This window comes from Nyctereutes procyonoides, unplaced genomic scaffold (genome assembly GCF_905146905.1).
Source record: "Nyctereutes procyonoides isolate TBG_1078 unplaced genomic scaffold, NYPRO_anot_genome, whole genome shotgun sequence".
Lineage (NCBI taxonomy): Eukaryota > Metazoa > Chordata > Mammalia > Carnivora > Canidae > Nyctereutes > Nyctereutes procyonoides.
The window spans coordinates 118,555,589-118,572,067 of record NW_026575125.1 but is presented as its reverse complement, the minus strand read 5'-3'; the positions used below and the strand labels follow the sequence as shown (position 1 = coordinate 118,572,067).

General features: G+C 65.3%; 1 protein-coding gene across 11 annotated transcripts in view; it reads right to left on the bottom strand.

Annotated features, from left to right (window-relative positions):
* The window catches only part of ATP2B3 (ATPase plasma membrane Ca2+ transporting 3), a 43,919-nt gene extending 28,061 nt beyond the window's left edge, over positions 1 to 15,858 (bottom strand). For 3 of the 11 annotated variants that reach the window (XM_055337282.1, XM_055337283.1, XM_055337289.1), the window contains exons 1-11: positions 15,651 to 15,858; positions 10,696 to 10,893; positions 10,329 to 10,586; positions 9,949 to 10,074; positions 9,150 to 9,296; positions 7,088 to 7,129; positions 5,767 to 5,931; positions 5,231 to 5,445; positions 4,386 to 4,628; positions 3,778 to 4,019; positions 1,248 to 1,482 (exon numbers count right to left, since the gene is read on the bottom strand). In XM_055337282.1, coding sequence (XP_055193257.1) covers positions 1,248 to 1,482; positions 3,778 to 4,019; positions 4,386 to 4,628; positions 5,231 to 5,445; positions 5,767 to 5,931; positions 7,088 to 7,129; positions 9,150 to 9,296; positions 9,949 to 10,074; positions 10,329 to 10,586; positions 10,696 to 10,893; positions 15,651 to 15,858 — 2,079 coding nt within the window. Of the gene's footprint in view, positions 1 to 1,247; positions 1,483 to 3,777; positions 4,020 to 4,385; positions 4,629 to 5,230; positions 5,446 to 5,766; positions 5,932 to 7,087; positions 7,130 to 7,666; positions 7,687 to 9,149; positions 9,297 to 9,948; positions 10,075 to 10,328; positions 10,587 to 10,695; positions 10,894 to 15,650 lie in introns of all 11 variants that reach the window. The other 8 variants (XM_055337281.1, XM_055337284.1, XM_055337288.1 and 5 more) reach the window with 6 other exon arrangements.
* Between the last annotated feature and the right edge of the window lie 621 nt (positions 15,859 to 16,479).

Below are 16,479 nucleotides of genomic sequence, written 5' to 3'. Positions count from 1 at the left end.
TCGGCGGTACAGAGATGGCTGTGGCCAGGGTCCTGGGAGTACAGGGACGATGCCCCCCTGGGTCCCGGGGGTGTTCCCACACCCAGCAGCCTGGGAGCACCGTTGAACGCCAGCCAGGGACCTGCGGCCGTGCAGGGGTGTGGGGGGGTGGGCAGCGGTGAGCAGTTCCGTCCAGAAGGGGAAGGCCCTCGGGTCTATGCCAGGGGAGCAGAGCGGTGTGACTCGACCTCCTCGTCTGTGCCTCCCCTCCCCTCTGGGTCGAAGAGGGGAAAGGCCCAAGATCGTGCATCCCCAGGGGTGGCCCTGCTTTCGGCACGACGCGGGTGCCACCGGAGAGGCCTCAGGAGGAGACAGAGGGTCCCTCCGTGCCTCTGGCAACCCGCACCGCCTGCACCTTGCACGGTCCCCATGGGGCCTGGTGTCCTAGCGCTGCCGTGGGCGCTCCACCCTGGGCTCAGCCCCGCGGCTCTCCCTCTCTCAGGGACCTCCTGTCCCCGGGGACCGACAAGTGGCCCCTGTGTTCCTTTGTTCTATGGCCTGTTCAGCTTCCGCCCAGTTTCTCCGTTCCCTCTGCAGAAAAGCTGCTGGTAGAGCCATCTACGCAGACCAGCTTCCCATCTGGACCCTTCCTACAAGTCTCTTTGAAGCCTCCTCCCCCATCTGTCCCAGCTGCACGCTCACTCCATGACATCCCTCAGATAAGGATGCTTCCGGAATCTCTCCCCTGCCAGGATCTTCTGCTTTGAGCTCCCCACTCCTACAGATGCCTACCCCTTGACATCTCTACGGGGATGCCCCAACCGAACCCTTGACTGAGGACTGCCCCCCGCCCCCGAGACCTGTGTCCTCTCGGACTCCCAGGCCAGTGACAGCACTGCCATCCACCGTGTGTCTGAACCAGAGCCCTGGGAGTGGCGCCTGACCCTTCCCTCTCCCTGACTCCATCAGTCCTGCGGGTGTCACAGCCCTCGAGGTCCTACCGGCGCCGCCTCTCACCTGGTGGAGGCAGAGCATGAGCAAGGGCGGGAGGGCAAGGGGGATCGAGTGTGCCAGGGAGGTCTGACCTGGGGGACTCCGAGGCCCTGCCCTTGCCCGCCTTTCCTGACCTTTCTGGACTCCAGCAGGAGGTCGCGCGGTCGCAGGGCAGGCAGGAGAAAGGGGCCATGCCGCGGAGGCCGGATGGGAAGAAGGGCTGCCCCTCCACCCAGCCAACCACCTGGGCCGCTCGCAGAGAGGCGGGTGGCTACCTCGGGCCGCACGGGGTCCTCGATGCCCACGACGGCTATGCAGGTGAGGTCGCCCACGACCTCGTTCTCGTTGTCCCAGTCGGGCTCCTGAGCGGCGGCGAAGTCCCGGTAGGCAATACATATAGTGCGCAGGCCGTCGCAGGCCATGGGCTCGATGATCTTCTTCACCATGTCATCGCGGTCCCGGGGGCGAAAGCCACGCAGTTCACCGTGGCTGTTTAAGATGTTGCTGCACCTGGGGGGAGGCGGGGGACAGAACGACACGGCTTGGGCCAATGAGGCGAGGGGAGCTGGACCAGCCGGCGGTCTCAGCGGGCGCCACTCAGTGTGAGCCGTCCATCCTGCGTGGCAGAGGCTTCTCAGGGAGGACGCGTCCTGCCTCTGCGGGGCCTAGCAGGGTCCCCCCACGCCTTCACGTTCCTCCCAGCCCCTCAGAACGTGACCTTATTTGGAAAGAAGGTTGTTGCAAATTCAGATGAGGTCATATTGGTTTGCAGTGGGCCCTTGGTCCACTAACTGGTGTCCTCATAAAAAGGACATCGAGACAGAGACACACACGGACGAGGCAGCGTGAGGACGCAGGCAGAGATGGGGTGACACATCTCTGCGCCGAGGAGCTCCAAGGACTGCTGGCAGTCGCCAGAAGCTGCGAGAGACCAGGAAAGATCCTCCTCTGGCAGCTTCGAAGGGAGCACGGACCTGCCCACGCCTTCGTCTTGGAATTCTGGACTCCAGAACTCTGAGAGAACAGTTTTCTATGCTTTTAAGCCATCAAGTTTATGGTCCTTTGTCCTGGCAGCTCCAGGAGCTGGAAACTCATAGACCTGTGTAGGCAAGGCTCACCCCAGCCTCACAGGGAGTTGAGGCACATTGTTCTTGCCCCTCTAGGCTTTAGGGCAAGAGTGTGGGACACCAGCAGAACTGTCACTCCATGGAGCGAGGCCATGACAAAGAAGCCACGGTGGCGTAAGCTCTGGTGAGCCCACGATGGCGGGACTGGTGGGACTCAGGTGCAGAAAAGAAGGGGCAAAGGCACCAAGGACACCAGAAGCAGGCGGAGGGCGAACGGGAGCCCCAGACGATTGGGGAAGGGCGGGAAGTCACCATCACAGGAAGAGCCGGTGGGGACTCCAGCCTTTCTGTGGATTCAGTCACGTAAATCTCACGACATTCCCAGGAGGGAAGTATTTCTGGTGTCTCCGTGCAGGGGAGACTGAGTCTGTGGCAGAGGAGCAACTCGACGTTCACATGCTGGCCGAGAGCGGAGCAAGGGCTGGAGCCCAGCGCCCAACTACAGGAATCGGGCTTTTGGGCATGGTACTGCGCCTGCCAGAGGGGAAGGGAAGCACACGAAGGGGGCTGGGGCCCCAAATCCAGCTGCCACACCCACTGGGATGCGGCAGGACAGCTTCAGGGAGAGGAGATGAACCCCGGGCCTCCCCCAGTTGCAGCAACAACTGCTGCGAAGTGGTGGCCTTTGCACCCGGGGAGTCTGTGCCTGGGCAGAGTTTTGGGGGAGAATATTCGTGTTTTAGAAGGTGGCTTTGGAGGAAGTGAGGAGCTAGGTGGGCAGAGTGGAGGGCGGGGGTGGGGGCCTGGAGGCGGAGCTGCATGCTCCCCCCAGTTTAGTTCTCATTACAGCTTTATTGAGATCTAATCCACACACCACACAATTTGCCCATTTAAGTTGTAGAGTCATGGGCCGCCTGCGTGGCTCAGTGGTTGAGCCTCTGCCTTCGGCTCGGGGCATGATCCCAGTCCGGGGATCGAGTCCCACATCGGCTTCCCTGGAGCCTGCTTGTCCCTCTGCCTGTGTGTCTACCTCTTTCTCTGTGTCTCTCATGAATAATTAAATAAAATCCTTTAAGAAAAATGTGGAGTCGTGCAACTGTCACCACAGTCGATTTTAGGACATTTTCATCACCCCTAAGAGAAACCCCATACAAGCAACACAAGAAATAAAGAGATGAACTGGACTTTGCCATCGGAAGGCACTTGTGCATCCAGGGATGAGTCAAGAGGATGAAAAGAAAAAAAAAAAAAAGCCGATCAGGAGAGCGAAAGACGGACCTCGGCCAGGGAGAAGGTAATTAGAAATCAGGTGTGGTGAGGGTCTGGTACCCGGCGCACAGCAAGGGCTCTTACAGCTCAGCGACATCAAACCCAAAAACTCAAATCGAAGATGAGCAAAGGCCTGGACTAGCTTTTTCTCCAAAGAAGACACACAAATGGCCAGGGAGGGTATGGGAAAGTGCCAACATCACGAGTCAGGGAAGCGCAAAGACAACCACCGAGAGGCCCCAGATCACAGCTACTGGGATGGCTATGACGATGATAGTAGTCGTGACAGTCCTAACGGACGGACGCAGAGGGACCCATGTTGGCGAGAATGAGGAGACGCTGGAACCCTCAATTCAAGTGGCCGAGCTTGATGTCACAGGCACTCTACCGCAAAAGGGAGCCCGGGAGCCCGGGAGCCCGGGACCCCGTCCTGTGTGGCCGCCCGCCAGCCCCCGGGGCGCCCGCTCACTTTTTCAGCAGGATCTCCGAGGCGCCCTTGCTGAAGAGGCGGAAGCCGCCGTCAGGCATGCGGATGACTGTGCTCATGGACTTGCGGACGGAGTTGAAGGTGTACACTTTGTAGAGCTTGTCTTCTGGAATCTGCTCCCGCACAGGCTGGAAGTCCCGCTTCAGGTCCAGGACAAAGCCCAGCAGGGCACACTCCGTCTTGTTGCCCACCTGGCGTGGGAGCGCGCCTTCCTTCTCTGGAGGCTACGGGGCAAGGAGAACCAGCATGGCACCGGGGCGGGGGCCGCGTCTGCCCTCCTGGTGGCCCCCGGGGCCCCCGCCTGGCTGTGGCCGCCTTGTCTCTAGGGGGTGCTGGCAGGGAGCCGAGGAGGGCCTCCGCGGGGACTAGATGGGCAGGCTGCCCGCCGCGCACGGGGCTTGGAAGGGGTTTCCAGAAGCTGCGGGTGCCCGCCCCGCAGCCAGGACCGGAGCCCAGGGATGAGTGGAGGCCGACCAGCGTCCCGGAGACCACCGCGGCCCTGGTGCCAGCTGACGCTGCCGTCTCCCGGCTGGTCCCCTTCCTTCGCCCCGCCCCAGCCTGGCCCGGCCCGCTGCCCGCTGCCCGCTCACTAGTATTTTCGTGGTGTAGGCACTGTTGATGGAGATGGCGTGGACCAGGAGGTCGAGGATCTTGGGGGTCAGGGTGCTGGGGGCTGGAACCTCCTTGTAGTGGGTGTCCCCGAGGTAGGACTGGACCACGGTCATACGGTTGGTGGTGAGTGTGCCGGTCTTGTCTGAGCAGATGGCTGTGGCGTTGCCCATGGTCTCGCAGGCATCCAGGTGGCGGACCAGGTTGTTGTCCCTCATCATTTTCTGTAGAGGGCACAGACGGGGGCTTGGGTAGCCAGCTGTCCCCGGGAAGCTTGGCCCATGGGGTGGAGTAGCGGGAGGTTGTCAGCATGTCCCGTGCCAGTCTGCTCGGGCCTGCCAGCCTTCTGGGTGGCACTAACAGCCCGGAGGGCCTCGGTCAGCTGGCCAAGTGGTCAACTCTGGGCAGCCGCTCTCCCTAGAGCTTGCCTGGGGCCTCCCTGCTTCCAGGACATGCCCCTGCGTGTAGCCCCCTCTCAGATCACCCGCTGTCTCTGTGGTCCCCCCACAGAGGCCCCCCATGATCTCCCAGTGTCTTCAGCCCCCTCCTGGTCACCCACTTTGTCTCCGAGCCCTCTTCTGCAAGTGACACCAGCACCCTCAACGTCCTGCAGAGGCCAGGGCTATCCCACCGCCTCCCCGCTTCCCGGCTCATCTCACGGCTCCCCTGCTCAGCGCCCCCGCGTCCCCCACCTCGAACTGATCCCAAATTTCCTCCAATCCTCGCCGCGCCAAGTTGTTTAATGGCTTCGAACTCCGCCTTCTGGGTCTGTGTCCTGGTATCAAGGGATTCTCACTCCTACTGTGTTGTTCATTATTATTATTACCTTGACCGAGTAGGCTAAGGAGATGGTGACAGCCAGAGGCAGGCCCTCCGGGACGGCCACGACCAGCACAGTGACACCGATGATGAAAAACTTCACAAAGTACTGCACGTAGACGGGCGTGCACTCCGCCAGCCACACTCGGCCGTCCACGACGAAGGTCTCGATCACAAAGTAGAGGACCAGGATGATGACAGTGATGGCAGACATCACCAGCCCTGCGGCCACGGAAGCCACCGAGGGTGGGGGGGAGGGGAGTTAGCGGGGTGAGGGAGGGACGGGGAGAGCGAAGGAGACGTAAGGGGGGCTGCAGCAGGGGCCGCTCCGGCTCGGGGGGCTGGGGGGCACTCCCTTCGCCCAGCCTCGCGGAGGAGGTCGGGAGCCCCGCTCTCTGCCTGGGGCTGCGCCAGACCCCATGGCCACTGCCGGCCCCGGCGGGCCCCTGGCTGCCTGGCTCCCCCCGCCACCTGCGGCCCGAGCCCGGAGCCCAGCGTGGGCACCCACGGGTGGCCCCGCGGCCCCGCCTCCCCTGGCCGCACCTGCTTTCCCGATCTGCACCGCCAGCTTGGTGAGCTTGCCCTGCAGGACCGACTTCTCCTTCTTGGGCACGCTGGCTTTCTTCTTCTCCCGTTCCTCCATCTCCCCGCCCTCCGCGCTCTTCAGGGGCTGCATTTCCATGGCCACCGCCCCGTCCTGCTTCTTAGCTGCGCACAGGGGAGCCCCCCAGCCCAAGTTAGGGCCCCGGGGCGGCTGCGAGGGGCTGGCAGGCTCAGGGGCTGTGATTTCCGAGTGACACAGCCCAGGGCCGCTGTCCTCTCCCTCCTCTGCCCGGCAGCCCAGGCCCTCCTGACGCGGGCGGGGGCTCCAGGGCCGCGCTGGCCGGGGTGGACGTGGCCGTCTCGGGCCCTCTCAGGGCAGATGATACGCACCAGCACGAGTCACTGGGGCACACACACACACACACACACACACACACACACACACACGGTGGCCGGTCCCATGAGACCCCGAATCTCGACACCTGACAGCAGAGGCCCAGGACCCGGGGAACGTTCCAGAACCTTGTGCTGACCCACTGGTCCTCCGGTGTCCAAGCCCCTCCCTGCTCTCCCCAGGAGGCCTAGGGGCCCCTGCACCCTTCTCCCCTGCTGCCTGCCTCTCGAGTGGGTGCCTTGACTTCCATCAGGCTCCGGGCCCGCCCTGGGCGCCCCCTCGGCCCAGTCCCTGGCTGCAGGTGGCTGCCGCTGGGACGGGCCAGGCCTCTACAGACAAGCCTCGCCCCTCTCTCTCCTCATGGGGCCTTCGCTACTCTCCTGCAGCCACTTTGCTGTCTTTTGGGACAGGTGGCTGTCCCCCTGACCCAAATGCCCTCCCAACCTTAGCTATCCTCTGAACTCCAGTGTCCTTGTCTGACCTCCTCTTGGTCTCTGGGTCCCTGGCTCCCACAGTGCACTGGAGTCTTGCCCCAGGTCCGTTTCTCTGCACCGTCACCGTCCCAACATCCAGGACCGTGCTTATCCACCTGTGCATCCCCGGCACCTGCATCTGACCACTGACAAGCCTCATCCAGCCACAGAGTAGCAGCACCCACCAGACACTCGGCTGACAGGAGAGCGGGCGCCAGATGGCCACCCAGTCACCCTGCCTCAAAGCTGCGGCCGAACTGGGAAACCCACAGGCCTGAGCCTCAGTTTCCTCACCCGGAAGCCCACTCACAGGTGATCTCTGCATACTTCTGGCAGGGTCTGCGGATGACCCCCAACTCCACTCACCTGGGTGCTGCTCCTGCAACTGAGGCAGGCGGCCCCCACCCCATGCCACACCCCCGCCACCCCACCCTGAGCACAGGGCGCGCATTACCTTTGGTCTGGCTACTCTCCATCGCCCCGTCCTGCTGCTTGCCTACAGTGGAAGAGGAACGACAGACACGAACACTTGAGAACACCCACGTGGTCCTGGCACACGCCCATGCACACGGGACAGCGGGACATGGACAGCGAGGCCAGAGAGCACGGTGGAGAGTGCGGAGGGAGGGGACGACGGCTCCATACCCCCAGCCACACTCCAGCGGCCCATCGCGGCCTCCCGGCACGTGGGCGCCCCGCTCTGGGCTTCCTGACGGATGCCCCAGGCCTCCAGTGATCCCTCAAAGCCAGCCCTGGGCGCACTGTGGGTCACGCGTGGCCAGCAGTGGGAGGTCTCCAAAGAGGCCGCCACCGTGGGGAGCTAGAGCTGCCAGCTGTGCCGACGTGGAGCAGGGCCCCAAGCGGCTGACCCTGGGGGTCCCTACCCCGACCGGCCTCGACCTCGGCTCTGCGCACAGCCAGCAGGTAGCTCCAGGAGGGCGAGGCTCTAGAAACCTGCCAGCTTTGGGTGTCCGCCCGGGGGCCCTGGCAGGGGCCTGCGAAGGGAGGGTCATTCACGAACACGCTCTGTGACCACAAAGCCGGTGCTGCGGACTGTGGCAGTGGCTGGCTCCCCAGGCCAAGGTCAACAGTGCTGGCAGTGAGTCCGGCACCGCGCTCAGGGTCAGGCTCTGTTCCCAGCTCCTCTGGCCCCGTCTTTCCAGGGCATCAGGGGTGGGCCACCGGCGGGCTTTTGCCCAGCTGGGTGAGGAGGGGCCCAGAACCGAGTCCTGGAGACCTCGGACACTTAGGGGCCAGAGCTGGAGGCAGGGAGCCCGGGGAGGAGGGTAGAAGGAGCGCCCTGCCAAGCAGCTGTCGCCGTGTCCAGGCTTCCCTGGAGAGGGGGCTGGGGACTCCGGCCCAGCCTGAGGCCCAGGGCCACCCACCCACCTGCCTATGGACCCCAGGGGGCTCACCGTGGGAGCCACTAGGCTGAGCCCTGCAGGGGGAGGAGGCTTGGCACGCCCAAGGTGGACAGGGCCCACGGAAGCTTCTAGGCCACAGCGGGTCATCCGTCTCCTCCTCACCACCTCCAGGAGCAGAGTAGCCTAGGGCTGGGGACGCTAGCACACCCTTTCCCATGCTGACCTGCCCCCTTGTTGCCTATTTTCTGGGCCTAGGGGCCCTGACTGAGGTGCGGCCGGGGACTGGCACCCCGATGTCCCACTGCCCCAGGGGCCCCAGCTGCAGGCTTTTTACACGCTCTCCGCACACACGTGCAGGTTCTCTGTGCTTCTAGTGGACCCGAGTGAATTCTCTCGGAGGCACACATCTAGAAAGTTCTGCTCCCCACCTGGCTGGACTGCAGGAGCAGCCTGAGGGGAGACCCAGGTCAGAGCAAGGTGAGCGCTGAGCTGGTGCAGGTAATGGGGTCCTGACCCTGAGATTGGGACTGTGGGAGGGGGCTGGTGCCGAGGACAGTTCTGTCGTTTTGTCGGCGCTGCTCTGAGGACTGGAGAGGAGGACGCTGGCCACACCGGGGGCTCAGAGCAGTGGCGGGAGGAGGCAGCAGGACGGCCGTGTGCCGGGGAGGCCACGGTGGCTACAGAGCTGGGCTCTCACAACACATCTGTCCCTCAACACTGTTTTCCCTGGGGGTGACGGCCCCCACCCCATCCCAGCTTCCTCTGGCCCTGCACGTCCTCTGGGGGGGGGCCGGTCCGTTCCGCTTGGGATGAGTGCACCCAGGGTGGGCACAAGGTCCCCGGCAGCACCGTCCCGAGCCCAGGTGGCTGGCCCCTGTCCCTCCAACCCCATCCCCACCCTGGCACACACTTCCCAAAGCCTTTGGGGAATAGCTGCCCGAGGGAAGCTGCCCTTACGCAGAACTGCCCTCTACCCCATGCTGGCTCTGGGCAGACCCCAGAAGACGGGGTCCCCGAAAGGAGTGAGAAGAGAGGGTGTAGCCTTCCACCCCTGAGGGCTGGAGCTGGAGCATGGAATGAGGCCACAGGGGATGAAAGGAGCAAGAGGCGGCTGCACACACAGACGGCCAGGCCCTCGTCGCCGCTGGGGACGGGACGTCACCGTTTCCTTACCTTTCTTATCCTTCTTCTCTTCCTCCTCTCCACCGGCTCCGAGCAAGGTAAAGATGATGCCTGTCTGGGAGTTCACACCAACGGCAGTCACCACCATTCTTCCAGAACCTTCCATGACATGAGTACCTGGCAACACAGAGGGACCAGGACAGGGATTTGTACCGCTGGTAGGAGGAGCACTAAACACCCCCAGTTCTCTCCTACGAATCCCAGAAGCAGGGACTCCTGTTTGCAGGCCCCTGGAGGCTCTGCTGACCCTGGCTCCGAGGGGACCTGGAGGCCCACACGGGAGCAGCTGCCTGCCCAGGAGCATAAGGCGGGGTCCTCGCAGGTCCCACCTGGGGTCTCCGGCCTCTCTGTCCTCTTTCCCACTGCATTTGCCGCTGGGATAAGCACTGGGCTAAGCCAAAACCTTCTGGAAAGGGAACGCTACCCGCCCTGGTTCTTCCTGAGTGTCTGGGTTGGGGCGGCCCACCGCAGGATGCTGACTCAGCCAACTCCCCACCTCTAGGGGTTTTCGTCCGGGTATCGGGGGGCCCTTGGGGCTTGGAGTGCCCATTGCCTTTCCCAGTGGCTGGAGCTACCACCACCAGGCCTGCCACAGGCCGCTCTGGCTCCTGGGCGGGGGCGTCTTCAGACTCTCTGACCAGGGGACCCCTGGCTGCGGGGTGGCGGGGCCGCAGGCCTCCCAGGCTCTTGGGTGCTGAGCTGGCCTCCAGGGCAGCGGCAGCCTGCGTCCTGGCCTCCCCACAGCCTGGCCGGGCGCCCCAGGCCTCACCTGAGAGCAGCATGGGGTCTTTGTCGGCTGATTTGCGCACGTGGTCTGACTCGCCGGTCAGGGAGCTCTCGTCGATCTTGAGGTCGTTGCCTTGGATGAGCACGCCGTCAGCAGGTAGCAGGTCTCCTAAGGCCAGCCAGGCAGCCGGAACCACAGGCTGTGGGTTCAGGTGGCCTTCCTCCCTGCCGCCCCCCAGCTGCCCCAGGATGGCTCTCGAACCTGGAGTGGGGGGGGCCTCTTCCCCAGGCTCCTCCCTTCCGGGCCGGATTCCCCCGACCCCCAGCCCTGTCTCCGCCCGAGCCCCCACCTTCGGCCCCCCGACCCGGCGGGTGAAGGCCCAGGCGCTCCTGGGGGGCAAGGCCAGCTCGGGGTGCACTCACCGTACTTGACCTGGGCGATGTCTCCCACCACCAGCGCGGCCACGGGGACCTGCAGCAGCTGGCCATCCCGGATGACGGAGAACCTCTGCTCCTGCTCGATGCGGCTCTGCAGGCCCCGGAACTGCCTCTCCTTGCTCCAGTCGTTGAAGGCCGTGACCAGCACCACGCAGGTGACCGACAGCAGGATGGCAGCTCCCTCGATCCAGCCCGCCTCGGCCTCCCCTTCATCCTCTGCCCCCGCTGACACGTTCCCGCACGCTGTGCCCGAGGGCGGCAGGGAAGGACAAGGACGGGGTGGCAGCACAGTCACGCCGCGGTCCCTGGGTTCAGACCCTGCTCCGTGCCCCCTGCCGGGCCCGCTGCTCACCTTCGCTCTCCTCTCCAGGCGGCGCGTAGAATGACAGGCCCAGGGACACGATGGCGGCCACCTCGAGGATGATGAGGGTCACATCCTGCAGGGCCTCCCACACCAGCTGCAGGAAGGTCTTGGGCTGCTTGGGGGGGATGAAGTTCTGCCCGTAGATCTGCCTGCGCTTCTCCAGGTCGTTGGCATTGTTGGCCAGGCCTGTGTGGCGTGGGGACGGAGAGCGGGGACACGGGGGACCGTGGGGGACCAGCAGCACCAGGCCCTGCCCTTCCGCCCCGGCTCGACCCGGGCGCCCGTCCCGCCCCCCAGCCCGCCGCACCCCAGCCCTTCTGCAAGCCCCGAGGGCACGGATGCGGGGGCGCACGCCCCCCAGCTGCCTGGGCCACCCTGGCACGCCAACACCCAACGTGCAGCGAGCGACGTGGAGCCCCTGGCGTGCGGGGGGCTGGACCATCCCCCCCGAGGGGCCCGGGGACATCTCTGGGTTGCGCTGGGTCCCCCAAAGGGCCGATGGGAAGGAGAGCAATAACACACAACGTGGGGGGGGGTGGGCAGAGGGAACCCAGCCGGGCCCGGGATGGCCGAGTGTCACCTGGACACAGAAGAGAACGGAGCTTGGTACGAGACTGGGGTGCACGGCCCGGGGGCAGCAGGCCACCGTCACCTGGGCCCAGTGGTTGGTCCCACTTGGGCCGTGAGCCGGCCAAAGGGCTCGCTCCATCCCTCCAGGGTCCAGAGGAGGAAACTGAGGCCGGGGAGGGAAGGGGCCTTGTACCCGTGAGTCGGAGCTCTGGACGGCAGCCCAGGACTCCAGATCAGGACAACGGGGGCCTCACGGATGCGCAGCCACCGAGATGGGGGCAGGGCCAATCACTGCGTGCGGGCCCCGGAGCCTTTATCATCTGACAGGACCTGGGGGAGGGTCGGGCTAGGGGCCCCAAGACCGTTTCACCCGAGCACTCGAGCGTGGGCCTCGCACCCATGGCGCCTAGGAGGTGCGCAGGAACCATCCCCGGCCCTGTGTCCTCACGGCCTGCCCTCTGGACACAGCTGGCTCCTCCCTGACGCCTTCTCTAGACCCTGCTGCTGTGCCAACCTTGAGCTCCGAGCTGGGCGCCCCGGAGAAGGGCGGCGATGGGACGCGGGATACCCTGGGCACACGCACCTGCTCCGGCCTGGGTGGCTGCGTAGGTGGCAGTTGGTGAATGAACATGTATGAGGCTAATGGGATTGCCGGTGATTCATGCTGATGCCACCATGTCCCCGGGCCACCAGGCAGAGGACAAGGAGGGTGAAGGATGAGGAAGCCAGTCCCAGGGGGGACCCCGTGCGCTCAAGGCCTGGGAGGCCCCGTCCACATCCCAGACAAGCTGCTGTGCCGGCGGCAGGAGGCAGGATGAAGGACTCAGGATCGACGCCCACGGAGGGGCGAGCTCCGGCGTCTGGAAGGTGGGCCCTTAGCTTCCGTCTCATTCTTGCCACAGCCCACTTCCTACCCAGGCCGGCACCCAGCCCCCTGGGTGTGCCTCTAGAGCACGAGTCCCGTCAGGTCCATGCCTGAAGCTACCAGAAGCTTCCATGTGGGAACCGACACCCAGGCCACCGCCCCCCAAGGCCAGATGCCCACTTGGCCATCTTCCCCCGAGGCGGGCAGCCGGGACACAGTCCCCTGGACCCGCCCTCAGCCCTCAGGATGCGGCTTCCTTTAGGCCTGTGCCCCGGGTGTCCAGTCCCACACTGACACCTGGTGGACGGACGGTGGCTCGCCGCTCGCGGTCCAGAGGAGTTGCAACTCCGTTGGCCTCCTGAGGGGGCAGGGAGCAAGCGGCAGGGCGACGCGAGGTAGGGGTCCCCATCCCCAGCCTCTGGGGTGTCCCCAGCTGGCTCGGGCGGGCACACAGGACGTGGCCCCCAGGCGCCCTGAGAGCAAGGAAGTGAAGTGCTACATGGGGGTGCAGAAGGACTGGGGAGGGAGGAGGGTGGGTGTCCCCCGGCAGGGACATCTGGCTTTGGGGGGGCGCAGTGGGGCCCACCTGAGGCGGGAGTAGAGCCAAAGGCCGCGGGCGGGCGGCACAGCCCCGGCGCGCCTCCCCAGCTGGGCCCCCCACCTCACCGAGCCCAGCTGTCCCTGGCCTCCTCCCCGGGGCCTCCCAGAGCTGAGCCCTGCAGGGGCTCAAGTTTCTAGAGGCTGCAACTTTCCAGTTGGGTGCCCGGGAGCTCAGGACCTTGGCTCGTGGGGGCTGGGGGCCTGGCTGAGGGCCTGGGCCCCGCTCCCCACTGAGGCTTGGGCCTCTAAGCTACAAGACGTGTGACAGGTGGGGTCAGGACTCTGGAGGCCCCTGCACCCTGGCCCTCACGGGCACCCAGAGTTGCCACGATGCCTGCCTGAGGAGGCCACAGGTCCGGAGACCCTCAAGAGAGAGCCCACGGATCCCCTCGGCGCCCTAAGTCTGCATCCTGCCAGCTTGTTCCCAAGGGAGGCCAGGCCCTTGGGGCCCCTTTCCCAGGACTGAGCTGGCTCGGTTCCTCCCTCCCCCTCCCCCCTCCCCCCCACCTTCAGCCTGTCCCTTGGCCTTGGGTTGCCCTTGGTGCTCTAGCCATGCTTCCTCTCCCTTGCCCTACCGCAGCCCGAGGCCACGGCATTCCTGTCGGGCTTGGGGGTCTCGACTGCTCCCGGTAGTCATGTGGGGGTCAGAAGGGAGCTGCGGCCGCCCGGTTCCAAGCATGTGGCTGCCCGGCAGGCCCCCAGCAGCGGCCGGAGTGCCGGGGCAGGGGCGGGCCGGTTGGCATGGACACAGATGAGGGCCCTACCCAGAGCAGAGGCCAGATGCCATCGGAATTGGATTAGGACCGCGCCGTGCGGTTCCTGCATAACCCGCCCGCTCCTTTCCACGGCTGCTGGTAAAGGCCAGGCCGGGGAGGGCTGGGACTCGGGTCCCTCCGGTCGCCTTGCCACCGAGCTTGGCCCAAACCCCAGTTCCCCCAGCTTCTGGAATCCTCTTAGAATAGCTACAAGGGCCGAGCCCATTGATGCGCTTATTCCCGGGAACAGACTAGGCCTCCTGCCCCGTACGCCACGCCCCCCGCCCCCCTGGCACACCTTGCCAGGGCATTGATGTGGGGCCTGGGGTGCAGCTAAGCCGCACAGTGGCCTCGGCGTTGAGAGGGGCCCAACGCCGAGGCCACCGTGTCTGGGCAGGAGCGGGACATCTGGGTGACGGACTCCAGGGCCGAGTCGGCACGGGTGCAGGGGGCCAGGGCTCCGGGGCTCGAGAGGGGAGGGGTAGTCCTCACACTGCTGGTGCTTCAGGATGCAGATCAGGCCCGGCTGGCTCCCTCTGTCGCGGCCTGGCCACCCACCTGGGCACTTGCCCTTCCCTCCACCCACCCTCCACAGGCACCGGGCAGGCTCCAGAGCCACTGTGGCAGAATCAGGCAGGTTCCCAGGGGCCTTGACATTTTAAATATTTAACAAGGCCTGACAGGCAGAGGAAAGAGCTGCCAGCTGAAGCCCATCTGCTTCCTTTTATCTGGGAGAGGCCAGAGCCCTTGTGGCTAAATGGCCCTCCACCCCAGCCTCCCCCCAGCCCCAAATCCTGGGGGGGGCAAGGAGGAGGGAAGGAGAGAGATCCCTCTGGCCCTGAGCCAGGCCATCTGCCCTGATAACACAACACACCAGGCTGGGTCCCTTTGGAGCACAAAGAAGAGAGACCCAGGCGGCCCGGGGAAGGCCACTTAGGCTTGGAATTCCTGACCTGGCACGGTGGGCACCCTCTCACCCAGCCCTCGGGCCCACTGCCTCCTGGGTGGGCCACCTCTGCCCCCTGCCCCAGCCATGTACTCCCCACAGACGGACAGGGCCAGGGAGTAGGGGACAGGGGTGACGGCCAGAGCCCTGGGTCGACAACGGTGTGACAGCTGAGATGCGAGCTGATGAGATCAATCAGTGCTGGCTGAGAACAAGCCTGGCACTGGGCTGGGACGGGCCTAGTGGCCCTGCCAGGGAGGTGCCAGCTGGGCCAGAAAACACTCCAACTGCTGGAATCTGGGGCCAAGCCTGGCTCCTGGTGGTCCCAGCCTCCCAGCAGCCCCAGCGAGCAGGACTGGGGAAGGCTGGTGCAGGGTAGGGCAGAGCTTTGTCTCCAAAGCGGGGGCAAAGGGCTACTGGGCAGAAGCAGGGCCCCAAGATGGTGGTCAGGCCTCTACCTCTGGAACCTTCTCGAAGTGGTTCCTCAGCCTTCCTAAGGCTCTGTGCGGCAGCTCTCCTTAGATCTACGCCGCCTCAGGCTTGCACCCCGTTCGCAGGCGACAACTCTACCAGCAAACCTCCTGTGCACCAGGCTTGCGCGTCTCTGGGACGGCCTGTGGCCAGTGGCACCTCCACCCAGCACCCTGCTCCCCTCGGTTTCCAGAGAGAGGCCCCCCGTAACCAAAGCCCTCACATGACCGGGGCCCTGCACCCCTTCCTCATCTTCCTGCGCCCTCAGGGAGCCCTGGGGCCGACAGGGCCCTGCCTGCGTCCTCCGCTGTGCGTGGGAGGCTGCCCACCCTGTTGCTCACAAGAGCTTCTGGGCTTTCTGTACCGTCCTCTTCCTGCCCCTTCTCTGTTGCTCCATTTCTACTGAGTCCAAAGAGGCGAGAGCAGAGAGCTGCTGATTATGGAGCGGATCAGACCACAGCTCCTCGAGGACCCCAGGTCACCGAGAGGAGGACCTCCGCACCCCACACACAGCAGCTCCTGCTGGAGGGCGGGGGGGGGGTGGGCAGCCACCGTGGGAGGGCACAGTCAGGGTCAAGACTGCCTCTAGGAAGCGGCTGCAGTAGCCCCACCCAGCCTTGACCAGGCCTGCCCTGGGGGTACGGAGCACCCTCAGGACACCCCTTGAATGGTGGCCCGTGACCGTACGTCCCTGATGCCCGCGTGGCCTGCACCGGGGCCCTGCCGGGAGCCTTACCCTCTGTGGGCGAGGTCTTCAGCCTCCTGCAAAGCCCACTGACGTCCCCGTAGGCTTCCTGGACCTTCTGCAGCGCTTCGGCTCCTCGGAGCTCCATGAGGGAGCGCAGCTCAGCCAGTGTGCACCCGAAGCCGCCGGCATGGGGGGCCTCCCGCTGCTGCTGGGGCTTGGGGTGGAACTCGATGGAACTGTTGGCCATGTCGCCCATCCTGCCTGCCGCGCTGGGAGGACAGGGCGCCTGACCTCTTCACAGGTGCAGCCTCGGCTAGGGGCGGGCGGCCACCCGAGGTCCCAGGGCCCGGGTGAGGAGGGGTGCGGGGAGCACGGACACCTGGGGAGAGGTGAGAAGAAGCCAGGGGCGAAGGTGAGACAAAACTGGGGTCCGCGCTTCCCAGCCATTTTCCGCAGCTCTGCACTCTGTCGGGGCCACGGAGATGCCGACCGCAAAGTTCACCTCCGAGCCTGGGCCCGTGGCCCTCGTGCCCTGCCAGGCCCACTGCCGGGCGACCCCTAGTCCTGCGCAGCATGAGCGGAGGCAGGAGGACTTGCCTCGGTGGGGAGGGAGCCAGCGTTAGTGTCCCCTGGAAGGGACCTGCTGCTGCCGGCACAGCCCAGCTGGGATACGGGGGCTCTAACTGCCTCCCAATCTGTCTAGGAGCCAACAGCGAAGTGGAGGCGATGTGCTGGGGGGGCACGGCGGCACGGGCGGGGGTACGTGGACCACCGTTCTCCATGGCCGAGCCCCACGGCGGCGGTGGCGCTGGTCCAGCACAGCCTCTGTGGCTCCCGGTCTCAGGCTCGGGCCGCAGCGGAGGGAGGGGGGTGGCGC